Raw genomic sequence first — 21,706 nt, 5'->3', positions numbered from 1 at the left:
CTCCGAGACAGGATTGTGTCGCGGCACAGATGGGGAAGGGTACCAAAACATTCCTGCAGTATTGACTGTCTGCAAGAACACCGTGGCCTCCATTATTCTTAAATGGAAGAAGTTTGGAACCACCACCAAGACTCTTCCTAGTGTTGGCCGCCTGGCCAAACTGAGCAATCAGGGGAGAAGGGCCTTGGTCAGGGAGGTGACCAAGAACCCGATGGTCACTCTGACAGAGCTACAGAGTTCCTCTGTGGCGATGGGAGAACCTTCTGGAAGGACAACCATCTCTGCAGCACTCCACCAAGCAGGCCTTTATGGTAGAGAAGCCAGACGGAAGCCACTCCTCAGTAAAAGGAACATGACAGCCCGCTTGGAGTTTGCCAAAAAGGTACCAAAAGACTCAGACCATGAGAAACAAGATTCTCTGGTCGATGAAACCAAGATTGAACTCTTTGGCCTGAATGCCAAGATAACCTGATACCATCCCTATGGTGATGAACAGAGAACAGTACAGAGATCCTTGATGAAAACCTGCTTCAGAGCGCAGGGTGGCTACTTTCAAAAATATAAAATCTAACACTTTTTGGTTACTACATGATTCCACATGTGTTATTTCATAGTTGTGATGTCTTCACTATTATTCTACAATGTATAAAATAGTAAAAATAAAGAAAAACCCTTGAATGAGTAGGTGTGTCCTAACTTTTGACTGGTATTGTATGTAAATTAGATTTTTCTCATTTTCAGTAAATTTGCCAACATTTATAAACATGTTTTCACTTTGTCATTATGGGATATTGTGTGTAGATGGGTGAAAAAAATCAATTGAGTCCATTTTGTATTCAGTCATTTTATTCCACAAAATGTGGAATAAGTCAAGGTATGAATTCTTCCTGAAGGAACTATGCTCACTACATTGCATTCCTGAAGTTTGAGTCACGTGTTTAAGGAGCATAAAGGTGAACTCATATCTACACTGCTGGTGTTATTTTTATTGTTTACGTAATTATTAGTCTGCTGACTTCCAACCATTGTACATAATGAGGATAACTCATAAACTGACTCAAGCCACTGAGTGTGACGGTGACCCCGGCAGCCCGGCCCTAGGGAAATGTGCTGGGACATATGACAGTGGGGGACCCCCAAAGGGACTCTCACCAAGCGCGTCACAGATGATTAGTGTGGGTCCATGTGGCTTTAGCGCCATAGTATTGACTATTTACACCCGCTTACTTTATCGACCATAGGAAAACAGAGGTGGCGGGTCGGAGAGAGAATTTAGGAGGGGTCAACTCTTGGATTAGGGTTGTGTGTGTGTAAAAGTCATGTTTGTTTGTCTAATTAGACTGAAAGCCGTGCTTGCTGCTTTAATGAGATACGAGAAGGGATTGGTTTTCACTGTCATCAGTTGAGTCAGAGAAACACTCAAGGGATGGAGCAATCAAATCTAACTTTATTTACCACATACGCCGAATACAACGAGTGTGTACCCTACCTTGAAATGCTAACTTACAAGCCCTTAACCAACAGTACCAAATAAACTAAAGTAAGGATGAAGTGACTATGTATAGATGATAAACAGGGAGTAGCAGCAGTGTACAAAACAAATGGGGAGGGGTGTCAGTGTTTGTGTGTAAGCTCTGGTTTGTTGTGTGGCCTGTTATGCGGCAGTTGGTCTGCGTGGCTGTTTATGTGACTTATAGAACAGCTTGTCTTTGAGGCTGTATGAGTGGCCCTCATGGGCCTCCTATTCTACACTATATCCTTGACTATAACCTCATTGTTAGACTTTCCCTTTGATATTTGTGGGGGACTGTGTGAAAGAGGAGAAAAATGTAGACATTCACTGGTATGGCTGACTGCACTGTAGGGACCAGTCTGCCAGACCTGTGCGTGCCTGTCCTTTAGAAATGCCCTACTGTGTGTAGATGTAAACATACCTCTGTGTGAACATCACACACACACTATATATACAGAAGTATGTGGACACCCCTTCAAATTAGTTGATTTGGCTATTTCGGCCACACCCGTTGCTGACAGGTGTAAGCATAATAACTGTTCGTCGGAAGCTTCATGAAATGGTTTTCCATGGCAGAGCAGCCAAACACAAGCCTAAGATCACAATGCGTAATGCCAAGTTATTGCTGGAGTGGTGTGAAGCTCGCTACAGCGTAGCTAAAGCGTACAATTACATTCTATACGATTATGTGCTTCCAACTTTGCGGCAACAGTTTGTGGATGGCCCTTTCCTGTTTCAACATGACAATGACCCCGTCCACAAAGCGGCGTCCATACAGAAATGGTTTGTCGAGATCAGTGTGGAAGAACATGACTGGCCTGCACAGAGCCCTGACCGCAACCGTTGGAATGAATTGGAATGGCGACTGCGAGCCAGGCCTAATCGCCCAACAACAGTGCCCGACCTCACTAACGCTCTTGTGGCTGAATGGAAGCAAGTCCCCGCAGATATGTTCCAACATTTAGTGGAAAGCCTTCCCAGAAGAGTGCTCCACTCTTGAACATTGGAACATATCTGCTCTTATACAGTAGCAGCGAAGGGGGGACCCAAAAATAATACGTATGATTTTGGAATGAGATGTTCAACAAGCAGGTGTCCACATACTTCTGGTCATGTAGCGTATTAGCTGGATGCTTCAAAAACATTGAGTCTGGATTATTGTGTGTCTTCATGTATTTTAACTCAACATACCCAGTGTGTTTTTGTGAATATTTAAACCTATAATTTGTTTTGCAGTTATTCGTCCTGGTAATAAATATGTCTCATGGGAATTGAAATGGGATACCGTTTCTCTGTACAATTGATCCTTTGTTTTTCTTGTTGATATGGGGAGGGGAGGAAGGAGTACCTGTCAGAATCTGAGTTCTGGAATCCTTATCTACAACCTGCCTAGACCCTATCCCAGATCCACACAGTCTATAGTGACAACGCAACTATCCCTGGACCATTATAGATGATGCTTACAGTATATCCACATCACCTGAGCTAACTTCAGTGTACACTACGTTACAACACCATGGGGTACTGAAACAGGTCTTTCATTCTAGGATATACAGTACCAGTCAAACGTTTGGATACACCTACTTTTTTCTACATTGAGCTGGTCCTCGGAGTGAAGTAAAAGCAGCCAACAAGTGGTCAGCAAATGTGGGAACTCCTTCAAGACTGTTGGAAAAGCATTCCAGGTGATGCTGGTTGAGAGAATGCCAAGTGTGCAAAGCTGTCATCAAGGCAAACGGTGGCTATTTTGAAAAATCTCAAATATAAAATACATGTTGATTTGTTTAACACTTTTTTTTTGGGGGGGGGGGGGTTACTTCGTGATTCCATATGTTATTTCATAGTGGTGATTATTATTATTCTACAATGTAGAAAATGGTTACAATAAAGAAAAACCCTTGCATGAGTAGGTGTGTCCAAACTTTTGACTGGTACTGTGTGTGTATATATAGCCAGCAGGAGAGAGAAAAGACAGAGCGATGATAAAGAGTGACTGGGGCACACAACACAGGAGGGAGTTAATGTTTATGATAATGTTCAGCATCTGTGTGCTGGTAGTTAACCATTAGAGCCATTGCCTGATTCTCTCTGTCCTCCCAGACCTTTGATCTAGTATAGAGTCCTGTCCCTGCTCTGAGCCATGCTCAGGTATGTCCCACAGCAGCACGGTCGCCATGAGTAAGCCTTTGAGGAATTCAGAAAGCCCTTTCATGAAATAGAGACAGGAGTCTATGCTTCCGTTTACTCCACATGAGGAATAATACCAGGGAAGGGAGGGAAGCACTGAAACAAGTCTAGTGAAAGGAGGGAGTGGCTCTAAGATAAGGGAAGCATTGGGCTTAGAAACACAATCGCTTTTCCATAACTACAGTAAAGTCTGCAGTAGAATGTCAGTAATGAATTATACTTCCACCATGATAATGATTGTCAGTAAGCATTTATGGGATGATATTGGATCCTGTCTGCACTGATGTGATATTGATATGGTTGGTTCTATTACATATTATGTTTTCCCCCTCTCTTTTTGCAGAGGAAGCAGACTACTCTGCGTTTGGTACGGACTCTCTGACCCGTCCTAAGAAGACTGTCCTAGCTGCCGTGTTACTGCGGCCTGATGCCAACCGGAAGAAGCCCCCTGTGATCATTAGCCTGCCCAGGGACTTCAGGCCTGTCTCCTCCATCATCGACGTGGACATCCTCCCTGAGACACACCGCCGGGTGCGCCTCTACAAGCATGGCCAGGAGAAACCATTGGGTTTCTACATCCGCGACGGCTCCAGCGTCCGGGTCACACCCCAGGGTCTGGAGAAGGTTCCTGGGATCTTCATCTCCCGCATGGTGCCTGGGGGCCTAGCTGAGAGCACTGGCCTGCTGGCCGTCAACGACGAGGTGCTCGAGGTCAACGGCATCGAGGTTCAAGGCAAGTCTCTGGACCAGGTGACTGACATGATGATCGCCAACAGCCACAACCTCATTGTGACGGTGAAGCCAGCCAACCAGCGCAACAACATCATACGGAGCAGTGGCGGAGGGGGTGGGGGTGGGGCGGCTTCCGGAAGTTCGGGTCGCTCTTCCGACAGTGGCGCAAGTTTCTACGGCTATTTCACCCCTGGTGCTGCCATAGCGACGACCCCGGCACACATCATCCAGAACTTCCACCCAGAGGAGCTAGAAAGTGATGAGGATGATGAGGACCTGGTGATCGAGGCAGACGGGGAGGCCTTGCCCATCCCACGGGCAGCCTCGGCCAGCTGCAGCATGCCCTCCCTGCCCCGCTACGAGCCCCACCTGAACCTCCGCTCCACAGCCAACGGAGCCCTGGCCTCCAGCACCGGTTCACTGAGCACGGTCAGCACGCCCGACAGGGGCCTAGAAGGAAGGAGCCTTGAGGAGGACGGCACACTCATCACACTGTAGACACATACACTCTTCATACTTGCACAATAATTACAGCACGCACACATTCATACTTAAATAGTTTTACTCTCGCTCTTATATGCAAAAACATAGTCTTGCACATACATTCAGATACCTTCATGCATACACAAAGAACACAAACGCCAAGACCTACGCATGCGTGCCATAGTATCGCCACAGCCCTCCCTACACTGTGACCGACAGACACATTGATTACACATGGTGTTTGTGTGGAAGGGGAAACTCCTGATTCAAAACCACAAAAAGCACTTGTTTCTATTTTGGGAGGGGGAGACCGTTTCTATATTCTTCCTCTTGATGGCAGGAATGACATGGTATTCTCGGTTGTTTTTTTTTTCAATTTTGTGAACTTTATGAAAGGACTGATTTTAATGAAAGAAGTGGGCAAATGAATGCACACATGTATGCTCTGACCTCTCCCTAGCTATTCTACCCTGGCTTGTTAGATAGAGGAGACTGTCTTGAGCTCATTTGACAATCTGCTTTTGCCTGGTCACTTTGCAAATGACAACAACCCTCTCCTAGGTGATTACAGCATGTGGGAACTGAAGTAATGGCTTCCATCCTACCTGTTACCATAGTAACCAACAAAGAGCAGAGGTCTGCAATAATACTCTAATTTTAGTCTGATGGGGAAAAAACAAATATGGGCTTCTTTGTTTGGATCCGAACAGGTTTAACCACTATTCCTATGTTTTTCCCCACAAGCTTTTAATGTTGATAATCATTAAAAACCAACTAGAAGCAAATATGCGAAGCAACTGGACTTTCGAAAATCTCTAAGTTTTAATGCTGTTTTTTTTCTCTTTTATTTCAATCAAATAATTTACTGTATGATTTTTATTTAGTGGAAAATAAGTGTACCGCAACATACAATATTGGAATTCTAAGGACCCATGGGTAAGGACCATATCTCTACATTACTGTCGTCGGTAATAATCCAGGATGTCGTTGTGTGGGGTGAGGAAGATCCATCTTTCTTGTTTTTATTTTTTATTGAACTTTTCTTTCCTCATGACAAGGGCTATTTCCCCACTTTGTCTATAAAGCGTGACAGTATGTGATTGTATATGTGATTCTCTGATTTCTCTGACCATGACTCTTCACTCATCTCAGTATGTTCCTCATGTTCTCTCTTTTTTTCATCTGTCCATGTTTTGTATGGGTGGAAGTACATGTAACCGATAGGGTGGACTTTCTTACAGTTTTCCATCTCTAAGTTCACTTCGATGTGGCCTGAATCATTCGTGTTTGAACAGTGCCCTCACTTCATATACAGTATTTGTCCCTATTTCAAAGAATGTAATACTGGTATAGATTGCACATGAATAACTGGACTGTGACTGATGTTACATAACTTAGAGCTAGGACACTAATGCCCCAAGAGAGGAGGGATGGGACTGTTGAAGAACCAAGTCGGCAGGAAGAAGTTACTATTTTGATACTCTCTCACACATCCCGACCCAGTCTCTGTGTTTGCACCTTGTGTTTGAGTAAGGTGGAGTTTGTCTAGCGCTACGCATTGAATAACTTGGATCAGGTGAGGGGAGTGCGTATTCTCACCTGTTCCTGGTCACATGTCTGTCACCTGATGTCTGTACCTGTGGTTGTTCAGGAAGGTCAACACCAGCAAGGTGATTTTAGAATGCCGGTAGCATCGATCCAACAGATTTGCCCAAAACACGAGACAGTTTCTCACCGAACCATAGCTGTGGGAAGTTGGGGTGCTGAAGGTGCTGCAGCACCCCTGCCCACAAGCTACTTCCCGCGGCTATGCACCAAACTACAAATGCTTAACGTGAAACTGATCAGGCGAGTACTGCAGAACGTCTTCATTCCGATAGATTGTAGTTCTATTCTCTGTGTGATTAGTTGCCGTTGAGCTGTTGTGAAGTATATTTGGGAATTAACACTAAGGCTGTACTCAACATGTAAACAGTAATAGAAGCTAACATACTCCTTTGAGAGCAGATGGGGCACTGATGTGCATCATTTCTCATTGATTTTGGCTTTTGCTAGGGGAAACTAAATGTACTGGGAACAGTTGCCTTACTCCCCTCTAACCCCCTCTATTGAGCTGGACTGCAGTCTTGTCTTACTTGTAGAAATACCTAATGAGAATCATAAACACTGGATCTGTGATCAAACATCTGCTCAGAGCAGGTTATGTGAACTGAACTTCCACTCCCTATCATACTGACTCATTGACACTGTGAGGTACTACTCCATTCTCTGTTATGGTACACACGGTGTTGACGAGTTGATTTACTTTGTCTCTCATTCCAAACAGTTCTGTAACATTCAAAGCATGACGAGTGACATTTTGAATGGCCGAATTTTAGAAATCTGTTTAATTTATTTTTGTTTTAACTACACAGGGCATTGGGATTGTAACCACAGCTATTTATTTTGTAATCATGTTTCAGCATAGCAATGAAGTCATATGTTTTCATTTGTGTAACTGATCCACTATGTTAATTCATGTTTGAAGTTCATGATCTCATCTATTCCTGGTAGGTACTTCTTCTTGTCCTATTAAAAGTAGTTTGATTAAAATGTTTTTCTGTACACGCAGTGTATAGGGGGGTAGATTATAACTCACTATGACAGTCCCCCCCCCCCCCAATACTGCGACTTCTTTTATTCCTGGAGAAACCCTCTATTTCAGAGAATACACAACAGGCTTCGGAATTATTGTTTTGTCAGTTACTTTTTTTTAAAGATAATGAGCAAGGATCTTTGCTTGCTAGATAAATCCTAAGGTATAGATTTGTACTGAATATTTTCAGTATTTTCTTATCAATGCTATATGATGTACATTTTTATCACATTTAATGAAAATGTTTTAAAGTAGTAAAGAAATGTATGAATAGATGCACATGTATAATTATTGATTCCATGAGCTGGAAAAATAAACTAATATGTAGCAATCATTGACTATATGTTTTGTTTATTTTCTTAATTTAAAATGCTGTTTTTTGTAATAATAAAAATGTAAATATTTAATGAGCCAAAAGTAACAAAATGCTGAGAATCATATCATGTGCAAGTGCTCCCATCATATCTTGTCATGTTCCAGACTTGGGACCATTGGCTTGGGCACAGTTGAAACATAGTAGCAAAGATGCTGGTAACGCATTCAGTTGTACCAAGGACGAGGTATCAGCCTTTCCCTTTCCATCATGTTTCTATAAAACAATACTTTTTTTTTTTTTTACCTAACTAGAAAACCCCAGATATTTTTGGGCCACACTGCTGCTTTCAGAAGAATCCAAATCAATTAAACTTAATACTAACGAGTCACGTCGGGGCTAAAATATTATCTATAAGAAATATGTGTAAAACCCGTATCAGCATGACGCATATAAGGTTTTGTTGGGAAACTGAAGGGATCATTCGATCCAGTGGAGGGTGCCAAAGCGTCAAAATCAGTTTAGAATCACGTGACGTGTAAACAACATGGCGACTCAGTGCTGAGGTAGCAGCCCCAACAATCTCGGTGGATTGACACACCGATAGCCTGGTTTAGTTAGCATTTCTCTCGCCTGCATCTACGCAGGGTCAGGCCAGAGATGCCGGCCTGAGAGAGCAGCAGTTTTATCAAAAGATGCAACAGCAACAACGTCTTGCTCAACAACAACACCAGAAGCAGACGGAAAGCACAAAAACCAAGAGCATGTTTCTGTCTAGGGCGCTGGAAAAAATCCTGTCGGATAAGGAGGTGAAGCGGAGCCAGCACAGCCAGCTGCGTAAAGCATGCCAAGTGGCTCTTGGTGCGTGAGTTAAACATTTTTATTGGTGGACGTTGCATCCTTAGTGTTGTTATTTCTTCAACGTAATATTTTAGCTACATAACGTTAGACCTTCCGTGCTAACTAGTTAATTTTGTTTGTTAGCGAGCTAGCTATGGCGTTCAATGGCCTCCTGTCAAGTTAGCAAGCTTGCTAGCCAGTTCGATTAGCCAGATTGGTGGCTAGATAGCTACCAACACAACGCAGCATAATGTTCAATGCTTCCTGTCTTTGAAAACTAGTTAATGATCGTGGAGCCTTGTCATATATCTGACTGCATGTGAACACTAGGCTATTATATTCAGTCATATGCTATGTCTTCAGATTGCAATATCATCCATGTCAACTTTGACAGCTAGCTAGTTGGCTAACGACTTAGCTTGCTACCTAGCCATTGGACCAATCATTGTACAGTACGTAGCACTGTCACCTTCAGTCAGCTGGCAATTTACTTCAATCAGGATATTCTGACGTCTATTTTCCACTGAGCAGTGGAGGGATAGTTTTACACTCCCACGCATTGCTCTTGTGCTGTGTTTTTTTTAATATATATCAATACTGCTAAATGGTAAACATGTTGGAGACATGGCAGCTGTACATTTTTACTGTTAATGAATACACATGTGTATTTTACTGTAGTTGAATGTTCATTTTTACTGCTAGTTCAGAACGGCATAGTTGCTGTTGTCCAAAAAAAACACGAGGTTCTTGAGCAGGGTCTAACCCAGTGATGTGTGTAAACCCTTCATTGGTCTAATCTAGAAGAATTTCTAGCTAGATGTTTTAAGCTACCAGAAATTCCAGTTCAGTGATGGCATACTTCCGGGAACTTTGAAGCCTATTGTCTAGTCTCTCCCTCACTTATTTTGAGATGGAAATAAGAGGCAAACAAGTTTGTGCTTTGACCCGGTCCTGCACTGTACATTATTTATGATTCATGGCAGGTAGACAAGCAATGGCTTCCTATTCACCACTTAGATTTCAGGTGAACCTGCCTGCCTATCACCGCTACACTTCATTGCTGAAGTTCTTTGTTATAATGAGCATTGTTAATCTGATAACATGCTAAAATAAGAATGCCACAATGAATCCTTATCCTCCTCTGACAAATATTAGCCGCTCTTTTTCACAAACTAAGTGGCCAATGGACTGTGGTTTTCCCTAGTGTGTGTAAGCACACATGCCATTGAGCAATTAGGCTAAATGTCCTTGGGGGGTTCCACTTCCAACAGACACTCTCTGTCACCATAGTTTGTTCATTTGCACTTTACTGCGCTGTAATGTGTCCTAGGTTGTGACATTTAGACTATTGCACAAGTTGTATATCCTGATTATACTTATTTTAAAGGGGAGATGAGCGACTGGAGGTGTCCAGTGGTGCAATAATTATAATGCTGCTTCCACGGATAATGGAATGTTTTTGGATCCCAGATGAGCCTTGAGAGATTCAGGGCATTCAACCCCCCCCCCCCCCCCCCCCAGAGAGAGCACACAGGCACACAGTTGAGAGGAGCACAGGGTCAAGCTGCAGTTGAGACTACAACTGCTGTAGGCTATTTCCAAAGTCCATAGTCTATGCTCCCTGTTCTGCTGTTATGTATGCCTTGCCTTGAGAACAACTTTGTGTGTCAGCAGTTGCCAAGAATATCAGTATGTGGAGTCCTTGGGTATAGCAGCAGTTGGTCGTCTGGATGTGTGTGATACAGCCCTTGATCACATCTGGCCTTGTATGCTAATGCGTAGGCCTAATACATAAGCAAAATCGTGACATTGAGTGGTGCATTTAGGCCTGTTTCGACAGAGCTGTTATGAGCACAGGCCCTTGTGTCACAACTTTGGACAGATCAATGTCAAGGGGATACGATTGTGTCTGGTCATTAGCTAGAGGTTTATGGGTTTTGCGGTGGAGTGTAGGCCTACTTTAATTTCAGGTCGCATAACACCATAATATCAATTGTTTGAAGTTCGTTTGATTTGATTTTGCTAATGTAACTGTATAAATGGGTATGTTGACACTCATTTCTATGCTACTGAAATGAATTGAGTCACAGAGGAGACACTTCTGAGGGGTATAGTACAAAGCAGGAACAATGAGTTGGCTAGCTAACTTTGACAAACAAGCAGAAAGAACTGTTGATTTTTCTGGTTCGTTAGGAAACCTAAACAGGTACGTGTTTTGGTTGTTGAGTCAATTATACCATGCCTATTTCAAGCTTATCTTTCTAAAAGTTAAAATGTATTTCAGAACATGTAGGCAAGTCAGCTGGGGGAAATTCCACCATAACAGAGTGACGCTGGGACCCACTTGTTCTTTTTTCAATGTATGCCAACCAAAAACCATTAATTGGAAAGTTTTTAACAAATCATGCTCAAGTCTACTTTTAACAATTTCCACTGGACATTTTACTAAAACACATTTGCTTGAGGAACAGTGCAGGTGGAAAGTTTGGTAACAGAATGACAGTAAATATCAATGTTTTTTATGTGACCATGTTCTCCAAAAACTCTTATTTGAATCTTAATTCGGAGTAGATATGTCTGCAGAAAGAATGTGGTGTCAGCTACGATATGATCTATTTTAGTTATTGAACTACAGTAACAGAAGTGGATCAAACCCCGGTAACAGAATGTCATCATGGGTCCTTGATCTGTACTATATAGAAATGCATTCTTATGAATGTCATTCTCTTCATGGTGATTTATCCTGAATAGGTAGAACAATGTAATATCTTCCTTTACATGTTTGGGTATTATTCTACACACTGGCTATTATTCTAATAAACTCCACCCCCAAACAAGATCTGTACCATTCATAGACATCAATGTTTCACAAGTTTGCACATCACAGTACAGTCAAGGAAAGTTGAGTACAGTCCAATAGAGTATATTACATTCCACTCTACTCTTGTACAGTATTGTACAGAATCTACTGAACTATACTACTTTTCTTTACTGTACTGTGCTCTACTGCAGTGGGGTCGCAAACTGTGGGGTGGCATGAGAGGGGGGGGGGGGGTGTGTATGTGTCAGTGCTGTGTATAAGTTGACTGCAAACTATTTGGAATTTCCAACACATTGTTACAAGAAGTGACGCAGTCAGTCTTTTCTCAACTCTTAACCAAGAGAGACTGGCAGGTAAGGTGGCAAAATTCTGGGAACTTTCAATAAATTCCTTGTTTTCCTGAAGTCCCAGTTGGAGATTTCCCAGAATTAAGCAGCAAATCTGTAATTCTCCAACCAGGATTTCTGGAAAACCAGTGAATTTATTGGTAGTTCCTGGAATTTTGCAACCCTACTGGCATGCATGGTATTAATATTAGACCTCTGATTACAATGAAGAGCAAAAGGTGCCACTCTGTTCTGGACCAGCTGCAGTTTAACTAGGTCTTTCTTTGCAGCACTTGACCATATGACTGAACAATAATTAAGATAAACTAGAGCCTGCTGGATTTGCTTTGTGGAGTGAGGTGTAAAAAAAAAAAGCAGAGCATCTCTTTATTACTGACAGACCTCTCCCCATCTTTATAACCATTGAATCTATATATTTTGACCATGACAGTTAACAGACTTCGATAACACCAAGTAATTGTGTCTTCATCTTGTTCTTCAGCCACACCATTCATGACCAGATTCTGCTGAGGTCCAGAACTCAAGGAAGGATTTTTTCCAAATACAATGCTCTTAGGTTTAGATGTTCGGGACCAGTTTATTACTGGCCACCCATTCCAAAACAGACCAACTCTTTGTTAAGGGTTTCAGTGACTTCATAAGCAGTGGTTGCTGACGCGTGTATGGCTGAATCATCAGCATACATGGACACGCATGCTTTGTTTAATGCCAATGGCAAGTCATTGGTAAAAATAGAAAAGAGTGGAGGGCCTAGAGAGCTGCCCTACGGTACACCACACTGGGGCTCCTGAGCGGCGCAGCAGTTTAAGGCACTGCTTCTTAGTGCAAGAGGCGTCACTACAGTCCCTAGTTCGAATCCAGGCTGTATCACATCCGGCCGTGATTGGGAGTCCCATAGAGCGGCGCACAATTGCCCAACGTCGTCCAGGTTTGGCTGGGGTAGGCCGTCATTGTAAATAAGAATTTGTTCTTAACTGACCTGCCCAGTTAAATAAATAAATATATATATTCCTCCTTTAAAAGTTGTGAGTATACGCCGCGGGACTTAGAGGTACCCAGCATCACGGCTTCATTGCTCCAGACCACAGCAGAGTGGAGTTAGAGCACTCATTATGCTTTTGGGTCCCAAGGTTTTTATATAACCAATCATATTGAGTGGTTCCAATGACGAATTTGACGTTATGCCACCCGTCACTGGTGACGTCCCGTCAGTTGTAAATCATGCAGTGCAGATTTTAGAGAAACAACAAATGTCGGTACATATAAGTCTTATATTCTTGTTAATATAACTGCACTGTCCAATTTATAGTCGCTATTACTGTGAAAAAATGCCATGCTATTGTTTGAGGAGAGCACCCAACAAAAGTTTTCACCGCGATAGGTTTGATAAATTCACCTCTGAAGGTGATTGTGTACTTATACTCTGATTTCCACTCATCCATTTCACCCATCCAAGGGTCCTGGAGTTAACATGAATCGTTGTGTTAGAGAAAATCATTTCTCATATCCTAAAAAGGTCCATATAGCACGCATGATCGATTTTGTATTTCCACTCGTTCAATCTGCAAAGAAAAGAATCTGTGAAAATCTAATTCAACCAGTCAAATCGCATTCGTATGTATTTCTCAGAGATCCTAGAACGTAACGAGACTTCACTATATCATTATGGGTGTAGTATATCCTATAGGACACCATATTTGGTCAGAGAGCGACACCTTCATGGCATGCCGATGACGCGGGCGGTGTTCACTTGAACGACTCTACCTTTGTCAAATAAGCACAAACAAAGCTAGCTAGATAGCCAATGAGCTTGGCTTTACGAGAGTATCCGGAAAATATGTATCGGTCGTAAAATGTACCTACTAACCTTGTACGGCAGCATGCCTTTTCGTTTTGGACAAAAATTATACGAATATTCAATTATGAAGTTATGAAAACTGGTTGTTTTGCAATGTTGAACTTATAATATGGCTACGAATACTGGAAAAGCTCAAATCAAAGTCCAAGTATACAGATTTGATGATATTCTTGCAGAAAAATGTAATATGAATGCAACGGTCTCCTTCACGATTTGCCCAAATGTTCCTGGGTGACTTCACACTAAATGTCATGGAGAACGCTCATACTTCAAGTTATCCGTCTGAAACTTTGCACATACACTGCTGCCATCTTGTGGACACCATCGGAATTACAACCAGAGCGATGGCTAGAACTGGGACTTTTCTCTTCCATTTCAAAGATGGTGGTATTTAAAAAAAAAAAAAAAATATTTGTATTTTCTTCTACCAGATCTATTGTGTTATATTCTCCTACATTTAAATCACATTTCCACAAACTTCAAAGGGTTTCCTTTCAAATGGTACCAAGAATATGCATATCCTTTCTTCAGGGCCTGAGCTACAAGCAGTTTGATTTGGTATGTCATTTTATGCAAAAATTGAAAAAGAGAGACAAGCCATTGTGCATATTTTTTTGTCATAAAGTTCATTTACAAAAATTGCTATTTAGCATGTTTCTTTTCAGTCATATACCAGGTGTATCAAACTCCATTATTTGAATGATACTGTGTCTGCATGTATTTATTACAAACACTTCAAGTGTTTACCACTCCTGGGATATCAATGATTACACATTGTAACTATGCAATAGACTAGAAACATGATTTAAGTAAAGGCTGGATTTTAATTCATATGTACAAGGGAAAAACAGTACATTACACTTCCTATGCATATCTAACTCCCTTCATCTGAGGTTCTCCCAGCCTTGTGGACGATTGAAACCAGGGCAGCAAAGTTTTTCACCAGAGCGGTTTAGAGCATATTACTATTTGCCTTTGAATAACCAGACCTTTATTCAAACTTGCTAAGCTGAATTCTTGACACACAACCGAAGGTGCTGCCATATCCTGCCAGCACGCCCACAAGCGAGCCATTCAAGCTCAGAATGACGCGTGGAAGAGGGCGAGGAATGAGATGGGAGTAAGAATCCAGGCTATTTGCTCTGAGACCCGACATAATAATGTAATGAAACAAGTAGGGAGCAGGTTTCGAACCCTCAACATTCTGGCCTGAAGTCCATCGACTGTGCCCAAATGTATTAATTGGGGTTGGGACCGACTGTGGCTAAAAACATTAACATTTGGAATCGCTACAACTCCCGTACGGGCTCGGGAGAGACGAAGGTTGAAAGTCATGCGTCCTCCGATACACAACCCAACCAAGCCGCACTGCTTCTTAACACAGCACGCATCCAACCCGGAAGCCAGCCGCACCAATGCGCCGGAGGAAACACCGTGCACCTGGCCACCTTGGTTAGCGCACACTGCGCCCAGCCCGCCACAGGAGTCACTGGTGCGCGATGAGACAAGGACACCCCTACCGACCAAGCCCTCCCTAACCCGGGCGACGCTAGGCCAATTGTGCGTCGCCCCACGGACCTCCCGGTCGCGGCCGGTTACGAGAGAGCCTGGGAGCGAACCCAGCGACTCTGATGGCACACCTAGCTCGGCTATTAGATAATTCTTCAGTAAAGGTCGTAAAGTCTTTTGTTCAGCTAACAGCCCATCCTAGAAACATTGTTAGCAGAATTCACAACCTGCTACGCTTGTGAAAAACTAATAATAGCCCTTAACCACTGCGCCACCCAGGAGGCCCCAATATTTGGAATCTTTAACAAGTGGAAAAGGGAAAAAGTTATTATTAGTTTTTCACAAGCGTAGCAGGTTGTGAATTCTGCTAACAATGTTTCTAGGATGGGCTGTTAGCTGAACAAAAGACTTTACAACCTTTACTGAAGAATTATCTAATAGCCGAGCTAGGTGTGAACCCCCCCTTTCATCACATTCCCAGTGGGTCAGAAGTTTACATACACTCAATTAGTATTTGGTAGCATTGCCTTTAAATTGTTTAACTTGGGTAAAATGTTTCAGGTAGCCTTCCACAAGCTTCCCACAATAAGTTGGGTGTATTTTGGCCCATTCCTTCTGACAGAGCTAGTGTAACTGAGTCAGGTTTGTAGGCCTCGCTTTTTCAGTTCTGCCCACACATTTTCTATGGGATTGAGGTCAGGGCTTTGTGATGGCCACTCCAAGACTTAGTTGTCTTTTAGCCATTTTGCCACAACTTTGGAAGTATTCTTGGTATGAGTTATCCATTTGGAAGACACATTTGCGACCAAGCTTAAACTTACTGACTGATGTCTTGAGATGTTGCTTCAATATATCTACGTAATTTTCCTTCTCATGATGACATTTATTTTGAAGTGCACCAGGCCCTCCTGCAGCAAAGCACCCCCACAACATGATGCTTCCACCCCAGTGCTTCACGGTTGGGATGGCGTTCTTCAGCTTACAAGCCTCCAAACATAACTATGGTCATTATGGCCAAACAGTTCTATTTTTGATTCATCAGACCAGAGGACATTGCTCCAAAAAGTACAATCTTTGTTCCCATGTGCAGTTGCAAACCATAGTCTGACTTTTTTATGGTGGTTTTGAAGCAGTAGATTCTTCCTTGCTGAGTGGCCTTTCAGGTTCTGTTGATATCGGACTCGTTTTACTGTGGATATAGATACTTTTGTACCTTTCTTCCAGCATCTTCACAAGGTCCTTTGCTGTTGTTCTGGGATTGATTTGCACTTTTCACACCAAAGTACGTTCATCAATAGGAGACAGAAGGCGTCTCCTTCCTGAGCGGTATAATGTCTGTGTGGTCCCATGGTGTTTATACTTGCGTACTATTGTTTGTACAGATGAACGTTGTACCTTCAGACATTTGGAAATTGCTTCCAATGATGATCCAGGCTTGTGGAGGTATGTAATTTGTTTTTCTGATGTCTGGCTGATTTCTTTAGATTTTCCCATGATGTCAAGCAAAGAGGCACCGAGTTTGAAGGTAGACCGTGAAATACATCCACAGGTACACCTCCAATTGACTCAAATGATGACAGTTAGCCTATCAGAAGCTTCTAAAGCCATGACATCATTTTCTGGAATTTCCCAAGCTGTTTAAAGGCACAGTCAACTTAGTGTATGTAAACTTCTGAACCACTGGAATTGTGATACAGTGAATTATAAGTGAAAGATGATGGAAATCAAATTTCAACCCATGGAGGTCTGGATTTGGAGTCACACTCAACATTAAAGTGGAAAACCACACTACAGGCTGATCCAACTTTGATGTAATGTCCTTAAAACAAGTCAATGAGGCTCAGTAGTGTGTGTGGCCTCCACGTGCCTGTATGACCTCCCTACAACGCCTGGGCATGCTCCTGATGAGGTGGCGGATGGTCTCCTGAGGGATCTCCTCCCAGACCTGGACGAAAGCATCAGCCAACTCCTGGACAGTCTGTGGTGCAACGTGGCGTTGGTGGATGGAGAGAGACATGATTTCCCAGATGTGCTCAATTGGATTCAGGTCTGGGGAACGGGCGGGCCAGTCCATAGCATCAATGCCTTCCTCTTGCAGGAACTGCTGACACACTCCAGCCACATGAGGTCTAGCATTGTCTTGCATTAGGAGGAACCCAGGGCCAACCGCACCAGAATATGGTCTCACAAGGGGTCTGAGGATCTCATCTCGGTACCTAATGGCAGTCAGGCTACCTCTGGCGAGCACATGGAGGGCTGTGCGGCCCCCCAAAGAAATGCCACCCCACACCATGACTGACCCACCGCCAAACCGGTCATGCTGGAGGATGTTGCAGGCAGCAGAACGTTCTCCACGGCGTCTCCAGACTCTGTCACGTCTGTCACATGTGCTCAGTGTGAACCTGCTTTCATCTGTGAAGAGCACAGGGCGCCAGTGGCGAATTTGCCAATCTTGGTGTTCTCTGGCAAATGCCAAACGTTCTGCACGGTGTTGGGCTGTAAGCACAACCCCCACCTGTGGACGTCGGGCCCTCATACCACCCTCATGGAGTCTGTTTCTGACCGTTTGAGCAGACATGCACATTTGTGGCCTGCTGGAGGTCATTTTGCAGGGCTCTGGCAGTGCTCCTCCTTGCACAAAGGCGGAGGTAGCGGTCCTGCTGCTGGGTTGTTGCCCTCCTACGGCCTCCTCCACGTCTCCTGATGTACTGGCCTGTCTCCTGGTAGCGCCTCCATGCTCTGGACACTACGCTGACAGACACAGCAAACCTTCTTGCCACAGCTCGCATTGATGTGCCATCCTGGATGAGCTGCACTACCTGAGCCACTTGTGTGGGTTGTAGACTCTGTCTCATGCTACCACTAGAGTGAAAGCACCGCCAGCATTCAAAAGTGACCAAAACATCAGCCAGGAAGCATAGGAACTGAGAAGTGGTCTGTGGTCACCACCTGCAGAACCACTCCTTTATTGGGGTTGTCTTGCTAATTGCCTATAATTTCCACCTGTTGTCTATTCTATTTGCACAACAGCATGTGAAATTTATTGTCAATCAGTGTTGCTTCCTAAGTGGACAGTTTGATTTCACAGAAGTGTGATTGACTTGGAATTACATTGTGTTTAAGTGTTCCCTTTATTATTTTAAGTAGTGTATATATAAATAAATAAACATTTCTTACCGAGCCTTTCCATAAGTCAACGCAAGTTTCTTCAGCTGTCTTTTGACTGTAAATAGAGCGATGTTGATGTTGTGTCGTGATGCCAGCAGATTCCAGATGGCCTTTGCCGATCGCTCATCATCTTCATTCATCAGTGAGTCGATGGAAATGCAATGTAAAAATGTGCAGCGTACAGTAAAGACCAGCAGTCAATTTATTTAAGCATTATTTTTAGCATTATTAGGCCTACTTTACAGTATTGTCACCTACTGTACCTGTTCATTTTCCTCTGCTTTCAGGTTTGGCATAAAACAGGCATCTGATGATGGTGTTTGCGAAAAGCACTGTCCGTGACCAAAATCCCCAAGTCTACCAGTATTTTTGAAATGTCTCCAGTAGATTTTCCATTCCTCCTGAATGCACTAATCTGCTCACTTAATAAATGAATAGAGATCCTGGTCATGGTGCTACAGTACATTGTTACAGCATAATCAAAGTGAGGACAATCGGCCATCTGCTGTATGCTTATAGCCTATTGTAACCTGAAAGTCACAGCTTGCCTCACCTCGCCCAAAACTCCACCCTTAGCACAGTAACCATTCAAAAACGAGCTGTTTATCTAAAAACAAAAATGACATTGCGACCAGAGAACAGACGAAATGGACATCGTTTTCATCAAGCCAGCTATAAGCAAGTGATGTCTGCTAAATAATCAAGTTAGGTTTCTCCAGAAATAAAGAATTCTAAATAACAAACTGGCTTTATTTACAAATTAGTGAGAGTCTCACCCCATGTTCAAGAATTGCCTTTTTCTCGCACTCTAGGTTAAATGAAAACGAAATCTCCAAATCATTGTTACTTTTTAAACAAGAAATATTATTATTAATTAATTTAGAATTATAAAAAAAACTTAGATATAACAGCCTCTTAGATATTCTAAATTAATTAATAATAATCATAATCGCTTTGTTTAAAAAGTAACAATATTTGAGATTTCGTTTTCATTTAACCTAGAGTGAGCGTGAAAGGTAATTCTTGAACTTTGTAAATAAAGCCGCCAATCATTTTATTTAGAGGATTGGATGCCTCTTTTAGATATTAACTTAGAAACCTCCAATCCTCTAAATGTAATTATTGGCAGAGTTGAAAAAAATATTTGTAGATTTACTGTAGGCCTACCATAGGCGAAATGAGCCTCACTAGTGTTGAGTAATGTGCTGTTAAAAGTGGTGTAGGTCTTATTTATTTAAAAAGCATTTAAGTTAGAAGCAATAGAATTTGAAGCAATAAGATTTTGGCGTAATTTCGTTCTGCTCCGAGACAAGCATTGGGACTGGTCTTGATAAATCAATGAGATTTTTATTTTCACTGAATCTCCGTTTGGGTATTGGATAGACTAGAATTAGAAAATTAGGGTGCAGAAATGTTATGCTCTTAGTGTAACCTTTATTTAACTAGTCACCTGTGATAGACACCACTGTCCTCAACGGTACTCCCATCAGATTGTCTTTGTCATGGTAACAACGTAGGTTACGCTGTTACTCCTTGCAGTTCCAGACAGGGCAGGTCACGGGGAAGATTGAAACAACAAACAGCAGAAGTTTAGACAGCCACAAGCCCGGGACAATCCGCGGTCCCACGCGGTCCCAGACACAATGGCTAACTGAGTCGCGAGGTGTGTTCAAGCTAGTAACTTCTGGCATTGAATAGCCTTAATTTCTCAGAACAAGAATAGACTGAGTTTCAGGAGGAAGGTCTTTGTTTCTGGCCATTTTGAGCCTGTAATCGAACCCACAAATACTGGTGCTCCAGATACTCAACTAGTCTGAAGAAGGCCAGTTTTATTGCTTCCTTAATCAGGACAACAGTTTTCAGCTGTGCTAACATAATTGCAAAAGGGTTTTCTAATGATCAATTAGCCTTTTTAAAATGATAAACTTGTATTAGCTAACAGAACGTGCCATTGAAACACAGGAGTGATGGTTGCTGATAATGGGCCTCTGTACGCCTACATAGATATTCCATAAAAAAAATCTGCCGTTTCCAGCTACAATAGTCATTTACAACATTAACACTGTCTATACTGTATTTCTGATCAATTTTGTTATTTTAATGAACAATTTTTAAAACATTTCTTTCAAAAACGGTGATATTTCTAAGTGACCCCAAACTTTTAAACGGTAGTGTATATACACTGGCGTACCCCACCAGAACCCAGAATATATACCCGGTTTACGCCAATGTTTGTAAACATTGTAATTGTAAACAATAAAAACATCAAAATATGCCTTCAACTATCATTTTGATATCTTGGATGGTCCGTCCTTGCATCCAGAGCTCTGTCTATCAATTTGAGGGGTTACATTTCTCCAGGCCCATCCCTCAGCATTTTACTTCAACTGAAGCAGGGTGCACTTTGTCTAACGGCTGGTTGTCACTTTTTAAGGTAAATGTTCGGACAGCACTAATCTTGTTCCTTTTGTCTTCACAGATGAAATTAAAATCGAGCTTGAGAAGCAAAAGTAAGTTCCAACCCCTTTTCCTCTTTTGTATTTGTATTTCAGGGGCAGGCGATTGGTTTGAAACACCTATTAAGCAGTCACCACTGTTATTAGTGCTTATTATGTTTGTAATGTCCTGAGGCCTGCATGATTTAATCTGTTTTACATTAACATTTTAGTCATTTTGCAGACTTTCTTATCCAGAGCAACTTAAAGTGCATAAATATTAAGGCTTTAGTTCCTGTTGTCATTTATCTTTCCTTTGGCCTACAGAGATGGCACAGTGGTCCCGCCCCGAGCAAACTACATTGAGGCTGACAAATATGTGCTTCCTTTTGAGCTTGCCTGTCAATCTAAGTCCCCACGCATTGTCAGCACCTCGTTGGACTGCTTACAGGTATGTAGTGATGGGGGAAGAAGTTACATTGGGGTATTCTTTTGGATGATACAGTGCCTTTGGAAAGTATTCAGATCCCTTGTTAGGCCTTATTCTAAAATTGATATTGATATTTCCCCCTCCCTCAATCTACACACAATACCCCATAATGACAAAGCAAAAACAGGTTTTCAGATGTTTTATGCTAATTTATTTTAAAAAATACTGAAATATCACACAGTATTCAGACTTTGTTGAAGCACCTTTGGCAGCGATTCCAGCCTCGAGTCTTTTTGGTTGTTACGCTACAAGCTTGGCACACCTGGCTTTTTTTAGTTTTGTTTTTTGAATTTTACCCCTTTTTCTCCCCAATTTCGTGGTAGCTACTATCTTGTCTCATCGCTACAACTCCCGTACGGGCTCGAGAGAGACTAA

At 42.4% G+C, this 21,706-nt stretch overlaps 2 protein-coding genes across 2 annotated transcripts in view; both read left to right on the top strand.

Moving 5' to 3' along the window:
* LOC110532261 (partitioning defective 6 homolog beta) overlaps nt 1–7,882 on the top strand; it is a 37,674-nt gene extending 29,792 nt beyond the window's left edge. The window contains exon 4 of the mRNA XM_021615995.2: nt 4,044–7,882. Within this exon, the coding sequence (XP_021471670.1) occupies nt 4,044–4,930 (887 nt within the window). The 3' untranslated portion in view covers nt 4,931–7,882. The remainder of the gene's footprint in view (nt 1–4,043) is intronic.
* Nucleotides 7,883–8,372: 490 nt separating this feature from the next.
* The window catches only part of arfgef2 (ADP-ribosylation factor guanine nucleotide-exchange factor 2 (brefeldin A-inhibited)), a 36,594-nt gene continuing 23,260 nt past the window's right edge, over nt 8,373–21,706 (top strand). Inside the window, exons 1-3 of the mRNA XM_036988199.1 lie at nt 8,373–8,724; nt 20,886–20,916; nt 21,169–21,292. Of these exons, the coding sequence (XP_036844094.1) occupies nt 8,559–8,724; nt 20,886–20,916; nt 21,169–21,292 (321 nt within the window). The 5' untranslated portion in view covers nt 8,373–8,558. The remainder of the gene's footprint in view (nt 8,725–20,885; nt 20,917–21,168; nt 21,293–21,706) is intronic.

This window comes from Oncorhynchus mykiss, chromosome 9 (genome assembly GCF_013265735.2).
Source record: "Oncorhynchus mykiss isolate Arlee chromosome 9, USDA_OmykA_1.1, whole genome shotgun sequence".
In the NCBI taxonomy this organism is placed as follows: Eukaryota; Metazoa; Chordata; class Actinopteri; order Salmoniformes; family Salmonidae; genus Oncorhynchus; species Oncorhynchus mykiss.
The sequence above is the reverse complement of the archived record's forward strand: the minus strand, read 5'-3'. Positions and strand labels throughout refer to the sequence as shown.